We start from the raw sequence: 18,700 nt of genomic DNA on the forward strand, positions 1-18,700 counted from the left end.
TAAGCCAGCACACCAAATTAATAAATAGTCGTGCTGACAAAATATTGCCAATAGTCGTGCATCTTGAAAGCATTTACATTGGGGATCACTCTGTGAAAACTTGAGGAACCTTAATTTCCTTTTTCATCGACATGGCATCGTATAGTAATGGAAACCAATAATTGTTCTGGCATAAGATGCATAACGGCTAATTTGCAAAAATTACCATATTGAACATGCGAGGGCATTTGGTCTAGTGGTATGATTCTCGCTTTGGGTGCGAGAGGTCCCGAGTTCGATTCTCGGAATGCCCCTTTTTATTTTTTATTTTTTGGATTTTTTTTTTAAAATTTCAGTTGCCAATTCCGAATTTTGAGTTGATAGAATCGAGAGAGAAATGAGCGACGAGATGGTGAAGAAAGAGGCTATGGAGATCATAGCTGAATTCGAGGTGCTGCCTCGTCTCGTCGCCTTTGACCTTGATTATACTCTCTGGCCCTTCTACTGGTAATATTTTCTACTATGTTTTTTTGTTTGATCATGGAAATGAACCCAAAAGAAGTGATCTTTTATTAGATTGATAGAAAAGCTTGGTTTGGGAGAATTCGGGTGTTCTATTGGTAATTTGATTTGATTTTAAGCTGCAATCACAGTATAGGTTTATGTTAATCTATTAAGATGTGCAATGGAAATTATAGAATATATGCATTCAACATAGGGCTGGTTAGATGCGGAAGCAATTTTTCTGGTCATTTTCATTAGATTTTGACATTATTATTTCTTGAACTTGAAAATCACAAGGATTAATGCATTACTATTTCGTAGCAAACCAGAAACATGTGGATGCAAATATTAATCGGTTTGTAGGATACAGTCATTGTGAACGAGTGGCTGGGTGATTTGCTCCTCTGGAAGATTAAACTCTTTGTAGATAGGAGTATATTTTTGAGGATTTGATTTTGATTTAGTAAGATGGTTATCAGAATCTGTTAGTAATTTATTGACCAACTTTTACCATAGCTTAAACAATGGTGTTGATGAGTTCCTTGATACTAGGGTAAGAAACTGGACCATTTTTGTGTGTATTGACCATTTTAATCTGCAATGTGTTGTAAATACTATGAATCAGTTTATCTGTTGAGTTATTCTTATTGTATGTTCATTGGATTGCGTATTTGTATTCATGGGGAATCTGGCTGTGTGTTTCTGCAGTGAATATCTCTCCAAGTGTGAAATGCCATCACTATATCCGCATGCCAAAGGCATACTGCATGCTCTCAAGGATAAAGGTATTGATATCGCTGTTGCCTCTAGATCACCAACTCCGGATAAAGCCAACACATTTCTTGAGAAGTTGGGAATAAAATCATTTTTTGTTGCTCAGGTGAGCTAACTCTGACATTTATCAATTGCTTGAGCTACTTAATCATGTTGTTTTGTGAAATTATCTGAATTCATCTATGCTTAGGACTATAAGAGCTACTAGTTTTTTGTTTGAATTAAGGATTCCTAATCGATTACAAATCCTTGAAACCTCATTTTTGTTACATTTTGAGGCATTGGCCATTGTGGTGGATATACATTGGAAAGTCATTACTAAAGCTTTTTATTTTATCGTACTTGGTATGGCACAATCTGGACCATCATCCATTCACGGTGGTGGTGGAACAGTGTTCTGTATGAAGACATAGGTGATATTTTCTACTTGAGCACTTCTTGACATTCTACCGTCGAATGCTTTAGATACATTCGGGAACTGGGACTTGCCTGACATTTGTAACATTTCAGGAGATATTCTCGAGTTGGACCCACAAGACCGATCATTTTCAGAAACTGAAGCAGAGGACTGGTGTTCCATACAATGAGATGCTCTTTTTTGATGATGAAGATCGCAACATACAAGCAGTAAGATCTCATGCCTTGCATCTTCTTTTCTGAAACACGTGGATGACAATCTTTTTGGGTGTAAATCACCACATAACCTGTGATCTTTGCTTCTAGGTATCGAAAATGAGTGTTACGAGTATTTTGGTGGACGATGGTGTCGATCTCGGAGCTTTGAGGCAGGGGCTCACTAAGTTCTCTCAAAATAGGTCGGCATTGGAAAAGAACAAGCAAAGATGGCAGAATTTTTCAAAGAAACCGACTTCTTCAGAAAATCAGCAATGATTTCCCGATCCAATTTTAAAGAACTGCGTACCTGCAATGACATTTTTCAGGTTGGATTAGTGGTCCTAATTTGTGCTAATTTTGTTGTGTTTAGTGATTCAAAGGCTTCTTAGTATTAACAACAGCCATCAGAAAGTTGTGTAGAACTTGACTGTGTATTTGATAATTTTGTAGTCTCTTACTCTATGGTTTTATGTTGATCATTTGCTATTATAATACTCCCTCCGTCCCAGTATAGTTGGGTCGTATTTCTTTTTGAGTTGTCCCACTATAGTTGGGTGTAGTTGGCATGTCATAGGCTGTTGATCACGGCTAAGATATTGTCAAGACATTCAACAATGGCGTCGGGAATTGGTTGATCATCAGCAGCAGGCATGGTTAGGTCTATGAGAACAACACTCAGAGCACCGGTTGATGCATTGCAACTATGTATCGTGTGTGGAACGAGAGAAGATTGACAACATTCTCCACAAGAGATGGAAAAGTAGGTTTTTATTGAACAAGAGATAAGGGTTTGTAGGAGATGAAAGATAAGATACAAGTTTATTCACTCTTAATAGAAATAAAGAAACGACAAAGACCTATTTATAATACTAACCTATGCGGTTCGACTCTTAATACAAGTTGGGAAAGAACCGAAAAGAAAACCCAACTTGGAACTTATTAAATGCTTGACTCGATGCAGGACATGACTCGATGCAGGACATGTTCTTCCTGGTTTATGGTGATTGCAGATCTTCGTGTTTCACTGGATTTTACACTTGCTTCTTTGTCATGTTGTCTTTCAGATGGTCGATGAATTTGTTCATATAATTATCTTGACTCTCATGATTGCCAAAGACACTTTGCAGCTCTGCAGCCTTCAGCCTCAACTGCTCACCTTCATCTTCTACAAGAACTCGTCTTATGGAATCAGCAACGACGTCCCGGCTAAAAGAACTATCTTTGTTCCTGGGAACTTCATATCCAGCTTGGTTTTCCACTATCAGCTTAGCAGTGAGTCCTTGGTCTGATATAAAGGGGAGAAGAATTAGTGGGTGACCATGAGCAAGAGATTCAATACATGTTCCCCAGCCTGAGTGGAAAAAACATCCTCCGATTGCTGGATGGGCGAGTATTTTTTGTTGAGGCGCCCAACCGAGAACAACGAGACCCTGGCTCTGAGTACGGCTGGCAAAACCAGGAGGCAGTAAATCTGAGCTATCCACACCTTGTGGCTTCCTCAGAATCCAGAGGAAAGGTGATCTCGAAAGCTCAAGTGAAAATGCCAATTCATGTATTTCCTCGAGTGGCATCTTGTACTCGCTCCCAAACCCTACGAATAATACTGACTTGGGTTCTTTCCCATCCAGCCATTTGCAGGTTTCAGGCCAGCTTGAGTCGGTTGATACATGCTCGCTCTCTTCAGTAATCGGAGGAAGTAAGCCAACAGGTAAAACTGGCTTCCTATATAGTTCTCGAATTATATTCAAGTACTTGCCCTCAAAGTCCTCGCAGCTTCTCACCAAAATAAAGCTGCTTTCCTCGATAACCTTTCCTATACGTTGGCCGCTGGACACTCCCTCCGCATTCTCCTTCGTGTGTGGTTTGGTGTCGCTTTTTGGACTGGGAAGTTGCTTCCCACCCTTGAGCTCTGCTGGTGACCCCATGTAGGCCAACATGTAAGCTGAAGACACGCTGAAAAACGCAGTGCTAACGCCGTACTTGACAGCAACTTCTGAAATTCTGTATGCAGCAAAGTCAACAACTATCAGATCTGGAATTGCCTTCTGAAGCAGATGCTCGAATGGCTCAGCTAACGTGTCGTATGCTTTCTTCAGGAACGGCATTTGTGCAGGCTGGATATCTATGCTGGCCTCACAATTCTCCGGTAGTCCGTCAACCGGCTGCATTTGGATCTCGAGAAGCTCCATCTTGGCTGCTAAAGATGATGGGATGGGAGGAAGTCTCTGCAGGTTTCGTGGGGTGGAAACATATGAAACAAAGATCCCTTTTGCTGCGAATTGCTTCGATAACTCAAAGAAGGGTAACATGTGGCCAAATGCCAGCCATGGAAACATCATTATATGGTGAGTTTTTGCTTCCATTGGCAATATGATTAGATGAGTTATTTGTGATGTTCAAGATAAAAAGATGGTGGATTTAAGTATTGCCTTGGCCAACTATATATTACAAGTCGCTAGCTTTTCAACTATTGTGGAATGGCCCACCAGCAACCGTACATGTTACCTTTCTCCTCCATAATGGTGGAGAATAGATGGGCCATGGCCAGGCTGTGATAGTCATTTGTAAAACGTGGAGATGAGAGGTACTATCAAGTTGTAGAGTGTTTGGTTGAATAACGTCAATCCATTGGTCTGTTGAGAAAATGGTTTATGAGATAGTGAGTGTTTGATGACCTTTTAAAGCCCTTTATTGCACTTGTCCTTGAGGCAGGACAAAAACTGACTTCTTCAGAAAATCAGCAGTGATATATGGGGAAGGATAAGGATCCCTACTGTGCACAGCAGGGGGCTGTGCTTAAAACACAGCACTTTGTGGGGGATGGATCCCCAGCTGTGGTTACCACCACAGCAGGGGCTGCTGTGGAGTCATACGCTGTCGTATTGGTTCAATTACTTTATCTATTTCTTGGCAATAAGTCTAACCCTTGATGGGATAGTATTCATGATATATTTGATCAATGATTTAATTAATATTTGCACACCTCCACACCTCCCCTAATAAAATCAGTATATTTAATAATTTGTTAAGTAGTAATTCCTTAGTAGTATAAGTAATAATTTCTTGAATATAATATTTTAGCAATTTAAGTTTAATCGTTTAAAATTATTTTAACTAGTAGTGCTATTATAAGATAATGTAATATCAGTAGATTATTTTAAACCACAATTAACTAGAGCTTATAGGTGGCAATAAGGGAGTTGTTAATTTCTTTCTAAATTGTTTTGGACTAAAAATTTATCGAATTTGAAAACTCTATTTATAATTTTCGTGATAATTTCTATTCAACTCACATATTTTTGTTGAAGTTTGACCAATTTCATAACTTAAAAACATGACTAACATTTTAATATTTTTAACTGTTTCATGATTGTCAAAAAAATATGATATGAATTTATTTCCATTTTAAAAATTATAAGATCAGTTTTTTTTTTATAAAATATTAGTTTAAATCACTTACAATATTAATTCTCAATTATAATATACTAATACCACACTTAAATATAGTTTAAAGAATAATACAAAGGGAGTTTTAATTACGTTTTGAAATTAATTTTTAGTGTAAAATTAATATATTATAATTGATATTACTATATTTAAATATAAAATGACTTTCAAAATTTGATAAACTTTTACTTGAAATGTAGTATTATACAGTATAATTTATACTCCTGATAACTCCAAAGGCAGCCGGTAAGCTCTAATTATTGTTTACTACAATGATTTTAAACAGTTATTTATTTATATTATATTAATTTATCGTAATGTTAATAGTTAAATAAAATCTAATGACCATGCAATTCAATACAAAATTCTGAAATTTTAAATAGTAAAATAAATAATCCATAAATTAAATGAGTAATACTCTTAATTTGTCGTTATGTAAATAAAATTTATTAATTGTTCAACTTAAATTTACTCCTTAGAATGTGGATTAGTTAGTGCGCTGTATGTTGAATCCATTTGAAAATAGCAAGGCTTGTCAAAGTTGAGGCTGGAAACGACAGCGTATGACTCCACAACAGCCCCTGCTGTGTTTACCACCATAGCAAGGGATCCAAATATTAATTAAATCATTGATCAAATATATCATGAATACTATCCCATCAAGGGTTAGACTTATTGCCAAGAAATAGATGAAGTAATTGAACCAATACGACAGCGTATAACTCCACAGCAGCCCACTTCCTGATATATGATATATCTCCATCCATTTTTAGAGGACTGCTTCGTTACAATGACATTTTCTAGGTTGGATTAGTGGTCCTAGTTTCCGACATTTGTGCTAATCTCATAGTTAATTGTGTTTAATCATTTGAAGGCTGATTAGTATTTACAGCAGCCATCAGAAAGTTGCGTAGAACTTGAATCTGTATCCTCACTTATTTTTAATTTGGATGAAGAAGGTGATTATTTAGTGATATTAGAGTGTATAGAGATTAACCAAGCAAGGCTTCAATGCAAGTCAAGTATCATACGTATGATCAATTATATTTGAACCTTTCAAACCAATGTTTGAAAACTTTTTATGCAACTAATTGATATAACATTTTTTTATCACCATTTATACAATGATCTTCAATGCAACGAAACAAAATCTTGATGATTTTGAGAATTTGTAATCTGCATAAGAATTATGAACTACGATATTGAACATGCGAGGGCATTTGGTCTAGTGGTATGTTTTTCGCTTTGGGTGCGAGAGGCCCTGAGTTTGATTATTGGAATGCCCCTTTTATTTTTCATTTTCTGCTGTAATTCAATTCTCATGTATAGAGGCGTTTTATTTAGGAAAAAGTTTTTAGCTGTTTGTTTTTTAGGAAAAAAATCAATGGACATAATAAAAACATGGATTGTTTGTTTGTTGTTCAAATCTTATCTAGTATAGTACTCCCTCCGTTCCATAGTAATGGAGGCAAAATTTTTAGCACGGAGATTAAGAAAAATTATGTTAGGTGAGTTAAGTAAAGAGAGAATAAAGTGAAAAATGTAAAAAAGTAGAGAGATGAAGATAGAAAAAAGTAAGAAAGAGTAAAGTAGGTATGGAAAAATGTGTTGACTTTTACTGAAAAAGGGAAATGACTCTATTATGGAACGGGCGGAAATGGAAAAACGCTCCTATTACTATGGAACGGAGGGAGTGCTATTAAATATTTTTAGGACTGTTCTGATTAGTAACAAGGTGTTTTAAAAAAACTTAATCAGAAAAAAGAAACTAAACCATCAAAGCAGTTTTTACACAATACTTCCCCTAACCAGTAGTATTATGTGTTATGTACTTTAGATAAACACATCAGACACTAATGTTAAACCGAAAAACTTGTGACGCTTTCTCCGGCACCAAATTGATCGCTTCAACACTAGAAAATCCCTCTCCATTAGGGTGAGTAACCTTAGCCTCATACTCCCCCTGAAACACCGACGCCTCAAAGAATCCCTCCGCATCCGTCATCCCACTCGCCTCCTCCTTGAACTGGCTCATGAACCTATCCACCACCTCACCGGTCGCCAAATTCCTAAAATCATTATCCGTCAAGCACATCCGGTAGCACCCCTGCGGGCCCCACGCCGACCACAGCACGATCCCCTTCACCGCCCAATGCGAGTGCAGCTCCCTCATGACCCATTCCAAATCCCTCGCCTGATCCGGCCCGGGCCCCACGTCCAGCTCCGTCACCCAAATCGGAACCTTGGCAGTCGCCAGGATGTCGAGGGCCGACCTCATGTAGGGCAAATTCGCAGATGTGAAATGCCCCTGCACGCCAATGCCTATGCTCCCCTTGAACCCTCCCTTCCAGATCCCGTGAAGCTTATCCAAATACCTCCGGGGCGAGGAGGCCGCGTCGCTGCACTCCTCGATGGTGTTGTAGTCGTTTAAAAACGGCACCGTTTTACGGTCATGCCTCTGCGCTCGGAGATAGTAACTGAGGGAGGCGCCCTGGCCGAGCCTGCTCTCGAAGAAGTCGAAGTGGAGATTCTCATTCATGACGTCCCAGTGGATCAGCTGCCCTCTGTAGCGCCGCGTCACGGAGTCGACGCGGCGGTCGGCGGCGGCGCGGAGGTCGGCGGGGGAGAGGGTGGGGAGCCAGGAGGGCTGGCGGGAGGGGTCGTCCCAGAGGATGTTGTGGCCCCGGACGGAGATGCCGTGGGACTTGGCAAAACGCATGAGGGCGTCGGAGACGGAGTAGTCCTCGGCGCCCCGGGTGCGCTCGGTGGAGTACCACTTGAGCTCGTTCTCGAAGACGGTGTAGCGGAACCGGGACGTGAACCACTTCTGGTACGCCGCATTTTGGAGGATGTTTTGGTTGATGGCGCAGCCCAGCGGGAAGTGGGATCGGCGGAGGCTCATTGAGACGGTGGCGTTTCGGATGGGGCGGTTGCGTTGGTCCACCGCTTGGAAGTTCACCTTTGTCTTTCGCGCCTACAAAAGTTACAAATGACTCTAATTAACAGACATGGAGTATCAAAATAGGAGTATAAAAAACGGACAATATTGTGGATTTATTTTTCTATTTCGGTTTGAAAAATATATGTAATGAAAAGTGAGTTTGGTTTTGTATATACTTTCTTCGTCAACGATTAAAAGTCCTTTTATAAGTACATTTTTTTAAGAAATGCAAATTGAAAAAATTACTCAAATGTGAGTTGCATTTGAATGTGATTGGCAGATAAAAATAATAAAAAGGAAATCATATAGTCAAACAAACATAATAAACATAATAGTAGAATTTAATGTGCTTTTATGTGTAATGCATGTCTCCACACTCAAAAGCATCATTTTCTTCTTCTTATTTTTTTTTTATATTTTAGGTAAATTGAACAACATTCACTAAATTATTAGATTCATACAAAAATTATAAAAATAATATTCATATTACACTAATTTTTTCAAACACTTTTAAAGTGAAAACAAATTACTATTATATTGCAAAGATATGGAGCAATATTTGCTTTTGGGGATAGAATTTAGACAGTTGAATTAGATGAATATTGCGAAGGTATGGAGTAGTATTTGCTTTTGGCGATAGAATTTAGACAATTGAATTAGATGAATATGCAATAGAAACCTAATTCTAAATTTCAAACATTCTTGTGGTACTATAGTAGATATGAATTGCTAGCTCAATTTTCAAATCCAAACCCTCAATTTCATGATACGAAACCCTAAATCACCTTGATTCTTTTAAAATTTCTTTATATATACCTTCTGTATGTTCAGATCTTGGTGCAATTTCCATTCTTCTTGAGTAAATGGTTGTAGTGACACGCTGTCTGCTCTAATATCTATTGTTGGATTTTCGCTCTGTCATTAAATAAGAAAAATTTGACCATCAACAACTACTCTAGTATATGTAATCCAACCAAATTTTAATTAATTTCATATGTTTAAATTTATATTATTTCCTAAAAAAAAATAACTATCAAGTAAAAAAGAAAATGAATGAACCTGAAAATAGAGTTGGGCAGGGCCAGAAGTATCAACAACCAAGCCACCCTTGAGCATGGACCAGCAGCCCTCTTTCGCAGACACCCAGCCCGCGATTATCGAGCCCTTGGCTGTCTTGAAAACCGCTGCTACATTAGAGCTGCCTTTGCTTACTTGCAGCCAAGCTTCATAAAATATCAACCATTTTAATCACTTTCCATCACAACTTTACAATTATAACATTTTATTTAGAAATCAATTAATCAAAATTACCAGAAAATGTGTAAAGCTTATCCTTGTCAAAATCAAATTGTTGGGAAACACTATGGTGGGCTTGGTTTCTAGCAGTGGCAGCAATATACTTGTTGCCATCGTTGGCTTCTTCATGCCTTATTTTTGCATCACCAAACGACGTCCATCCTTTCAATCCCTCGTTGAATTCCGGATTCACCACTATACCTCCTTTGTAATGAGGGCTCAGAGGCTTCTCCAAACACTGAAAATATAAAGAATCATATTTTTTTAACCATTTATTGTTTTCTATTGTCACACACACACATGTACTATATAATTTATAAAAAAGACTTGCCTCATGTGTGTAACTGTGGTCATAAGGCACAACAGCGTAGACTTGAAGACTTCCCACATGGACTTAGATAGCTTAATTTTGTGTTTTTCAATCATATGAAATTCCACTGCAAAAGGAGAAGATAGAGTTAGATGAGTTTTACCAATGGCCTGAATCAGGATGAACATGGTGGAGAAACAAAAGTGTAAATGATTTGCCATTGTTGAAGTTGATCGAATGTTTATTGGTAAAGCCATGTACATACTGTTTATATAGGGATAATTAATGTTCCAATAAGATTTTCAATAATTGTAGATTACACAATCTAGATCATTTGGTTAATTAGTTTAATATTTTCCATACGCAAAGAATCAAATTCTTGGTGAAAAGAATATAAATTTGGACAAGATTTTTATCAATGGTCTAATTTTGTCACGTTGAGATATTAGCCATTGATGATCTTTTTACTTTTACTAATATTTTCTAATAAATGTATGTTACATTTCACTAAATTATTCTATTCACAGATCTAATATTATCATGTTAAGATATTAACTTTTACTAATTTTAATAAATGAATGTTACATTTTACTTACATATTCTATTCACATTATTATGGGGCTAAAAGCTAATTTGTCACTACTGCGTAAAGTTTTGAATCTGAAATACGATGATAGATGAAAATCATACGCATAGTTTTGAACCTCAGTATTTTGTGACTACTTCAAATAAATCAATTCACGATTTTTAGCGAGAGTTGTTACAACGTCAATCTGATTTTTGATCGCTTTAACTTTTTAAAACTTGAAAATTTTGATTTATAATTCAAAAAGCCATTATCTATTCTATTAATATTTTTATCCATTTTTTAAGCACCAAACATGAAAACACTCTGTATTCTGTCCCAGTTTATCTCGAGGAGGAGTTAACGATTGAACTAAAAAGAATGGACGAGTAATTGGCTCTCATTCCTCTCGAGACACCACATATCTCCCTCAATCACCATGGACTTAGATTCGAGTTGTAATAAAGCATCAATCTTTCACTTCAATTTGATTAACCGATGCCAATCAATTCATTATAGCTCCTCTTCAGATTGGATGACAATGAAGCATATACGAATGAGTAGATTCAATTCTTCCTCAACAAATTGGCTATCCCATTAGCTCACATCAATTCAATAAAAAGTAGTGTCGAAACATTAATAGATCAAAACAAAACAAAAAGTTTCAAAAGAGGGGGGAAATCTAGCATCAAAATTACACATTTTTCCTTCTGATTTTGCCCTTGCCGTGGGACTTCTTCTTGGCAATCTTAATCTTCTTCTTGAGCTTCTTTCCAATAGGCTTGAGGAATTTGGAACTCTGATTATCATCCGCAGCAGTCTCAACTTCCATGGCGGCGAAAGAGACGGAGGCATCGTCGTCGGCGCGAGTGGGCTTAACTGGGAGCTTGGGAGCGGCGAGGGCGGCCTCCTGGATGGCGAGCTTGGCGGCGTCCTTCTTGTCGTAAATCGGCTCAACCATCTCCCTCCTAATCGACCTCAGCCGCTTCTCCCTCTTCGATCTGATCGATTTCCCCATTGCTTCGGCGGCGCCCAAATTTGCTGCTCAATAAAATTAGGGTTCTGGGCTGATTCTTCTGCGTATCAATGTTTATGTCTATATATATACATGGTTTAGTTTTTTTAGACCGGTTGCAGTTGGAGTCGTGGACCGGGTTATCTGACGAACCGCTGTATTCTCTTTTGTTTTTTTTTTGTTTTCTCAATTCCATTGATTAAAATACACCATAAATAATATTTAACCTCTAAGAAAATATGTTTATTACTTACTATATGTATATAATCAATTTGCACTTTTTTTTAGATATTTGAATAAAGAAAAATTAGATTATTTTATAAATGAATTACTTTCATACGAGCAAAGAGAAAGACGCACTATATATGTAGGACGTAATAAAATGACTTATATATCCTTCACGAGTTTATGGACATAATTGTAAGCTCAGATACGTCTGACGTTATTTATTACGCCCTTCGTGCGACTCAAATTTTTTATTTTAGGCCGTAAATTAAGGATCGAGTAATTAGTATAATTAGATTATTGTTTCAAATATAATAAAGGAAACATCTAATTAACTCAAATATTTTACTAATAAATACTCTAATACTTATTATAATGGAAATAATGCAATAGAGTTCGGGACGGATCGAAATAGAAAAGTACAAATAGCATAAGACGGAGGATATCTATTTAGATTCCAAAAATGTGACTTTTTATTTCGCATTTAGAAACCTAAATAGTACTAATCTCATTTTATATTAACTAATATAGTTTCACTCAAATATATTTTATTGAAAATATTCTTGCCAAAGTTGATTAATGTTTCAACATACGTTCACCGATAAAAATGTCACTTTGTCATATTCGTTCTTCTATTAATAAAAATTTTATTTACTTTTTATTATTTTTTATAAGAATTTCAGCTATTCTCTACTCACATTTTACTATAAAACTATTACTAATATTTTAAGACCCACATTCCATTCATCTTTTATATTTAAATTATTTATAATATATAGAGAGAGTATTGATCAATAACTTCAATTTAATTTCATAATTATTTTGCATAGAGATAGAGTTACTCCTACCCCTAAATAAAATGTACTACTATGTACCAATAACACAAAGCAAATTCATAATAACCGGAAAAAAAGTAAATAAACAACAGTTATCTCCTCATTAGCATTAATTTGAACGAATATCACAAGAAAAGAGAACGCTGATATTAATTAGTTACTGGTTAGTAAAAATTGGTGAAACAGATGAATTGGTAAATCAAGATGGCGGCAACGGCAGTTTTAAAACCAAACCGCGCACAATCGGAGCCATTTCTACGGTTCCACCGTCGGAAGAATTCACGCGCCTCTTAAGGCCTCTGTTTCTTCTGACAACGCCGCCGTAATGTTTCCGCTTGTGGCCGCCCAACGCTTGACCGGTGGCGATGATCTCACCGCAGATGGAGCACTGGTGACCCGACGTGCAATTAGAGGTATCGGTGGACGCCGAATTTGACAATTCTTCGCTTCGGCCGAGTGCGATGAGACAATCAGCAAAGTAATCGTCGTCGGATACTCGTTTTCAGGGCTTCGAAATTCATGGTTTCACTCTCACTACGTGTGTCTGTGTGTGAAAGAATCAGAGTTTCTGTGTTTCGCTATTTATAATGAAACAATTTATTTTGATTTTTTTTTAACCTTGAATCTTGATGGCCAAGTATCTTCTGTTGAATGCCAGTAGTAGGAGACTAGGGGAGTACATAATTTCATTTTGTTTGCAAATTTACATGTGCTGAAATTACCAAAAAAAAATCAAATTGTGTATATAAACTTCTAAAACTTCTCTAATTTAATGCGTATGGATATGAATAAGATCAATGTAGGAGTATTAAACAAATCAGACCCAACACGAAACAAACAACAACATTTATAGACTGTAGAATTTCATTAGACGTCACGCGGTATATCAATTCTATGAGCTAATATAATTAATCTTATCTTATTAGTGGTAATATATTTTCAATTCTTGCACTCATAAAACCTACAAGTAAAAGAAAGGGGTTTATAATTGAGGCCAATAGTAGATCCATGAAACAGAACTTGTATAGTCGTATATAAAATAAGACAGTGTTAGAAGTTTATAGATAGTGCAGTAGTCGTCGCTGACAATGAATGATAGATGGAAACTATTAATGAACTCATACCCAATGACGGAGGTATCACTCCACAGAATTCGTGACAACTCCAAATATTGAATTTAATGAAAATTTTAAACTTAGATCTGCCAATAAAGAACATAATAGTTTCAAAGATGATGAATTCGGGCAACATTTATCTTCCATAGTTAAAAGAATCATTCAAAGTATTTAAAAATTAATAATCATTCTCGTATACTAGTGAATTTGAAGGAATGGCTCCCCCCACAAAAGAAAAAGAAAAAGAAAAATGTGTAGTATAAATATATACTATTCCAAACATATTATCAATAAATAAATTAGAAATGCATGAACGAACTTAATACTCCAGCATTCCAGTTTTGGATAGCATGATCATAATTGGGCTGGACTTTACCATTTGAATCGTAGATGTACAATAGCCCGTCACCTAACAATGATGTTTAACAATTTAGGCCTTTTATTCGACATCTTAGGTGGGCTCGAGTAAATTCAATACTTGCATGGCACCTCATATCAATGTACTAAACGATCTTATGACTCATTATCATATTATAATTTATTTGAATTAAGTTGTGAAATTATTTTAATTAAATGGAGTGACTATGACTTATTATCCTCTAGGATGAATATATTTAATTACCAAGATGCCCTGCATGTTTTATTAGTATTCAATTCTATTTTGATTAATATGCCTATAATTGCATGGTCTTACAAATTTTGACATGTGAAACGATCCTTTGGTTTTGAGCAAGTTTCTCGATAACGTGCAATAAGATTGTTCAACTCTGAAATCAACTGCTTCAAATCAATCATCAAATCCCATCCGTCAAAATTTTACACACTAACCTCATATTAACAAACACAAAAATCAGAGACAAATTAAGCAAAATTATTTATGGACAAAAATTCACATTCTAAAAAAAAGCAGAAGTAAATCAAGAAATACTACTTAAACCCGCAATGCACAATCTCATCATTTAATAGTAAAAGTCAACAAAATCATCAGTCAAGAATAAATATTTATTACACATACACGCATTGATACGTAATCAAAAATGCGATTAATGCGTATATATTTATTGGTGAAAAGTGAAAACGCGTTCAGCAGTTAATACCACAATAAAGTACACTAATTTGCCTATTTATCACCAAACAAACATAATTATTCTATAGAATTGGAAGAGCAAAATAGGGTACTTAGTTAAGCATGTTAAAAAAGGATCTCTAGTACTAATAAATAAATTAATAAAATACAATTTTGACAAAAAAAAAAAAAAAAAAAAAAGAACACCCACACAGTCAATTTCAAGTCAATTATATTTTTTTCAATTATCCCATAATTACATATTTTTGAGGAAATTATATATGAATCGACAAATTGAGTTATACTATCGGACAAAAGCGTTAAGCTATTCAAACAACGTCAATTAATACACCTAGCAAGCCGAAATTTTTTGTCATAGGAGAATTGAGAAAAATATTAAAATTGTGAACTTAACCGTAGTTTTTAAAAGTTAGGAGATTAACTAGAAATGGTCGATATCAATAATATGGACATTAATAAATTAGCATTGCTCCCTCCCTCTGTCTACACTACACTCTCACTTCCGTTTCTGTTTTGCAGCTACTGTCAACGATTCCTTCACTCCCTTCATTTCTCTAACTACCAATTTTTCTCTCATGCGCTCTGTTTGAGCATCGACAAATGGCGGCACATGCGTTTAATCCTCGCTTTTCTATCTAGATACAAAGAGATAAAGCAGGATGGAGAAGAGGCAAGGCTTCTTTTCGGCTCTGAAAGAGGAGGTGGCGCGCGGATTATCTCCGGCGAGGTCTCTGGCCCGGGTCGCTTCGCCAATGTCGGGCATTTTCCGCCGGAAGAAGGTCGGCGCGAGTAATCCTGAGGCGCCGCTGATTGCGAGATCGAGCAGCCTGAGGCCGGCGGGGGAGGCTCTGGCGCCGCTGATGGAGGGTCCGGATCCGAATGGAGCGGACATTGTCGGGTCGAAGCGTGCGGGATCGGGGCTGGGGCAGTGGGTCCGGGGCCAGCTCAGCCGCAATCCTTCGCTTCCCGCCGTTAGTGAGAATAAGGCGTCTGATTTGAGGCTTCTGCTTGGGGTTATGGGTGCGCCGCTCGCGCCGGTGCACGTTAGCGCCATTGATCCTTTGCCTCACCTCAGTGTTAAAGACACTCCAATTGTATGATCTCTCTCTCTCTCTCTCGATAACCATTATTAGCTACTTTTCCTGCTTTCTCTGTGGCCAATTTTGCTTGAGTTGTTGATTCCTTTTTAGTTTCAATAGGGTTTTAGTTTCAATTTGATTTTTAGAATGCGTTTATTATCTCTCTCTCTATTGACTAAATTTATCATATGTGCTAAGAGAATGTACCTTGCAAAACACAGATTTGAGTTGATTTTTTTGATTGAAGAGATGGTGAATGGATTTGTGTAACCAGTTAATTGTAATTTTGCAGGAGACTTGTTCAGCACAGTACATTTTGCAGCAATACACAGCAGCTTCAGGAGGGCACAAGACTCATAGCTTGATCAAGAATGCTTACACGCTAGGGAAGGTAAAGATGATTGCCTCGGAGTTCGAGAGCGCGACGAAGGTGGTGAAGAACAGGAATGCCGGGAGAGCCCCTGAGTCGGGCAGCTTCGTCCTCTGGCAGATGAATCCGGATATGTGGTACGTGGAGCTGGCAGTCGGGGGGAGCAAAGTTCACGCTGGAAGCAACGGGAAGCTCGTGTGGAGGCGCACTCCCTGGCTCGGTGCACACACTGCAAAAGGCCCTGTTAGGCCCCTGCGCCGTGCCCTTCAAGTCTGTGCATTTCACACTTTCGCAATTGATCCTTTGAACTTCACTGTGGTTGGTTGTAGTGATGGTTTTGTTTTTATCTGTGCAGGGCCTTGATCCGTGGACCACGGCTGTTATGTTTGCGAATGCAGTGTGCATTGGGGAGAAGAGTGTGAACGGGGAGGAGTGCTTCATCCTCAAGGTCTCTGCTGATCAGCGCACGCTCAAGGGGATGAGCGAAGGGCCAGCTGAGATCATCAGGCACGTGCTGTTCGGGTACTTCAGCCAGAGGACGGGGCTGCTCGTTCAGATGGAGGACTCCCATCTCACGCGCATCCAGTCCAATGGTGGGGAGGCTGTGTACTGGGAGACCACCACCAACTCGTACATGGATGACTACCGGTCCGTTGAAGGAGTCATGGTTGCTCACTCAGGCCACTCTGTGGTCACCCTTTATAGGTTTGGGGAGAGGGCGATGAGTCACACTAAGACCAGGATGGAGGAGGCGTGGACAATTGAGGAGGTGGCTTTCAATGTTCCGGGGCTCTCGGTGGACTGCTTCATCCCACCGGCTGAGCTCAGGTCGGCCGAGGAAGACATGGGAAGTGTAGTGTGGAAGGTAGAATATTGATGAAGAGTGGAAGCAGCTTGCATCAAATGTCTATATATATATGAGTAGGCTGTTTTTGCTATACTAACACGGCCTAAGTAGTAAACAAGGTTGAGTTTGATAATGGTGAACTGATGTTGTAAGATGGAGGAAAGGAATTAAGGTGTTGTAATTTTATTATATATCAATATTGCAGAATGAATGAAACCCATCTTGAATATTATTGGAGTTTTCTTGGTTTATAAGTTGGTTTGTTTTATTGGATTCTCTTTCAAGCTTCACAAGAACTAATTGGATGTGATGTGAGAGATGAATAGAATGCGAAGAAGATAACTTAATGGACAACACAAAATAAAAATGTGGTAGTTGAGCAAGGTGACAGTAAGTATTATAATTTCTCAAGTGTTTGCTAACATTTCAAAATATTTGAAAAATGAGTAGACTTTTTGAAGATTTGATTTGTTGACCGTTTGGGGTAGGATTGATCCAACATCATTCGATTCAATCTTGAATCAAAATAATGTGGGGCTGTGTTGGATTTAGTAATCACATGGTTTGAGGCAAATAAATAATCTTATTTAAGAGCACTCCCAATGGAGGTGGCGAATTCTCGGCGATAAATCGCCGATTATCGCCGAATTATCGCCGGCCATTGTGGCGAAGTCGGCGATAATTCGGCGATAATGTTACCGTTGCTTCGCCGAGTGGCGATTTATCGCCGGATTATCGCCGAGCGATCGCCGGCCACTGTGGGCGACGCTCGGCGATAATCGGCGATTTTTAAAATTTTTTTTTTTTTTTTTGGCCGAACGGCTATTTTATCCCACCCCTATAAATATTTCATCCTCTTCCTCCATTCATCACCCACAAACTTCATTCACACAAATTTTCAATCTTTTTTCTCTCCATCTTTATTAAATGAGTTCTGATTCATCGTCTCGTGCTCAGTCCGACGAGGAAATATCACATTCTTCTTCCGAAGAAGAGGTACCTCCCGCTCCCACCGGATGGGATGTAGCGGGTTTCGCCAACAACCCAATCAACAACTATATCTCCCGCTGCATACAAAGCGAGATCGCTCGAATGCAGCAGCCACCCCCCCAACGGCCAATCCGCCGGCGGCGCCGATACATCCCTCGCAACCACACTGGTGCGCACGATCGGCTGTTCGCCGATTATTTCGCGGAGGAACCACGTTATCCGGCAGATGTATTTCGTCGCCGGTTCAGAATGCGCCGCTCCCTCTTCCTGCGCATTGTTAATGCGTTGTCCGCGCGTTACCCCGAGTTCCGGCTCCAGCGAGACGCAGCAGGGAAGCCCGGACTATCGCCCCTACAGAAATGCACTGTTGCCATCCGGCAGTTGGCATATGGAGGGTCCGCCGACATGTTCGATGAGTATCTGCAATGCGGCGAGACGACTGGCAACGAGTGCCTGAAGAATTTCTGTCAGGGCGTGCGAGAGATATTTGGGGAGCACTACCTTCGCTCGCCGGACGCAGCTGACTGCCAGTTCCTACTGGATTGGCACTGGAGGACCCACGGCTTTCCGGGGATGCTCGGCAGCATCGACTGTATGCACTGGCAGTGGAAGAACTGCCCAACCGCGTGGCGAGGCCAGTTTACTACCGGCTACAAAGGTACGCATCCCACCATCATTCTTGAAGCCGTTGCCGACCAACGGCTT

General features: G+C 38.6%; 4 protein-coding genes, 1 non-coding gene and 1 pseudogene across 5 annotated transcripts; 3 read left to right on the top strand and 3 right to left on the bottom strand.

The window, feature by feature from the left end:
• Positions 1-221: 221 nt before the first annotated feature.
• Positions 222-293, top strand: TRNAP-UGG (transfer RNA proline (anticodon UGG)). The gene has a single exon. It is a non-coding gene; the product is annotated as a tRNA-Pro (tRNA).
• A 33-nt stretch (positions 294-326) lies between these two features.
• Positions 327-2,366, top strand: LOC125215860 (uncharacterized). Its single transcript, XM_048117424.2, has 4 exons — positions 327-486; positions 1,192-1,363; positions 1,768-1,884; positions 1,981-2,366. Exons 1-4 carry the CDS (start codon positions 377-379, stop codon positions 2,146-2,148), a joined length of 567 nt encoding a protein of 188 aa, XP_047973381.1. The 5' UTR covers positions 327-376; the 3' UTR covers positions 2,149-2,366.
• A 306-nt stretch (positions 2,367-2,672) lies between these two features.
• On the bottom strand, positions 2,673-4,283 carry LOC125215859 (putative UDP-rhamnose:rhamnosyltransferase 1 pseudogene; annotated as a pseudogene).
• Positions 4,284-6,985: 2,702 nt separating this feature from the next.
• LOC125209222 (Glycosyl hydrolase family 10 protein) lies at positions 6,986-10,087 on the bottom strand. The gene is made up of 6 exons (XM_089066371.1): positions 10,030-10,087; positions 9,888-9,949; positions 9,572-9,794; positions 9,320-9,483; positions 9,077-9,175; positions 6,986-8,293 (listed from the first exon to the last, which is right to left on the bottom strand). The coding sequence occupies exons 1-6, from the start codon at positions 10,085-10,087 to the stop codon at positions 7,166-7,168; spliced, it is 1,734 nt and encodes a 577-aa protein (XP_088922497.1). The 3' UTR covers positions 6,986-7,165.
• Positions 10,088-10,980: 893 nt separating this feature from the next.
• On the bottom strand, positions 10,981-11,499 carry LOC125215386 (uncharacterized). The gene has a single exon (XM_048116790.2). The coding sequence runs from the start codon at positions 11,447-11,449 to the stop codon at positions 11,126-11,128; it is 324 nt and encodes a 107-aa protein (XP_047972747.1). The 5' UTR covers positions 11,450-11,499; the 3' UTR covers positions 10,981-11,125.
• Positions 11,500-15,199: 3,700 nt separating this feature from the next.
• On the top strand, positions 15,200-17,237 carry LOC125216542 (uncharacterized). Its single transcript, XM_048118283.2, has 3 exons — positions 15,200-15,803; positions 16,081-16,428; positions 16,514-17,237. The coding sequence occupies exons 1-3, from the start codon at positions 15,369-15,371 to the stop codon at positions 17,033-17,035; spliced, it is 1,305 nt and encodes a 434-aa protein (XP_047974240.1). The 5' UTR covers positions 15,200-15,368; the 3' UTR covers positions 17,036-17,237.
• Positions 17,238-18,700: the final 1,463 nt, after the last annotated feature.

This window comes from Salvia hispanica, chromosome 3 (genome assembly GCF_029641045.1).
Source record: "Salvia hispanica isolate PSC_SH4W2 chromosome 3, Shi_PSC_v1, whole genome shotgun sequence".
Taxonomy (NCBI): Eukaryota; Viridiplantae; Streptophyta; class Magnoliopsida; order Lamiales; family Lamiaceae; genus Salvia; species Salvia hispanica.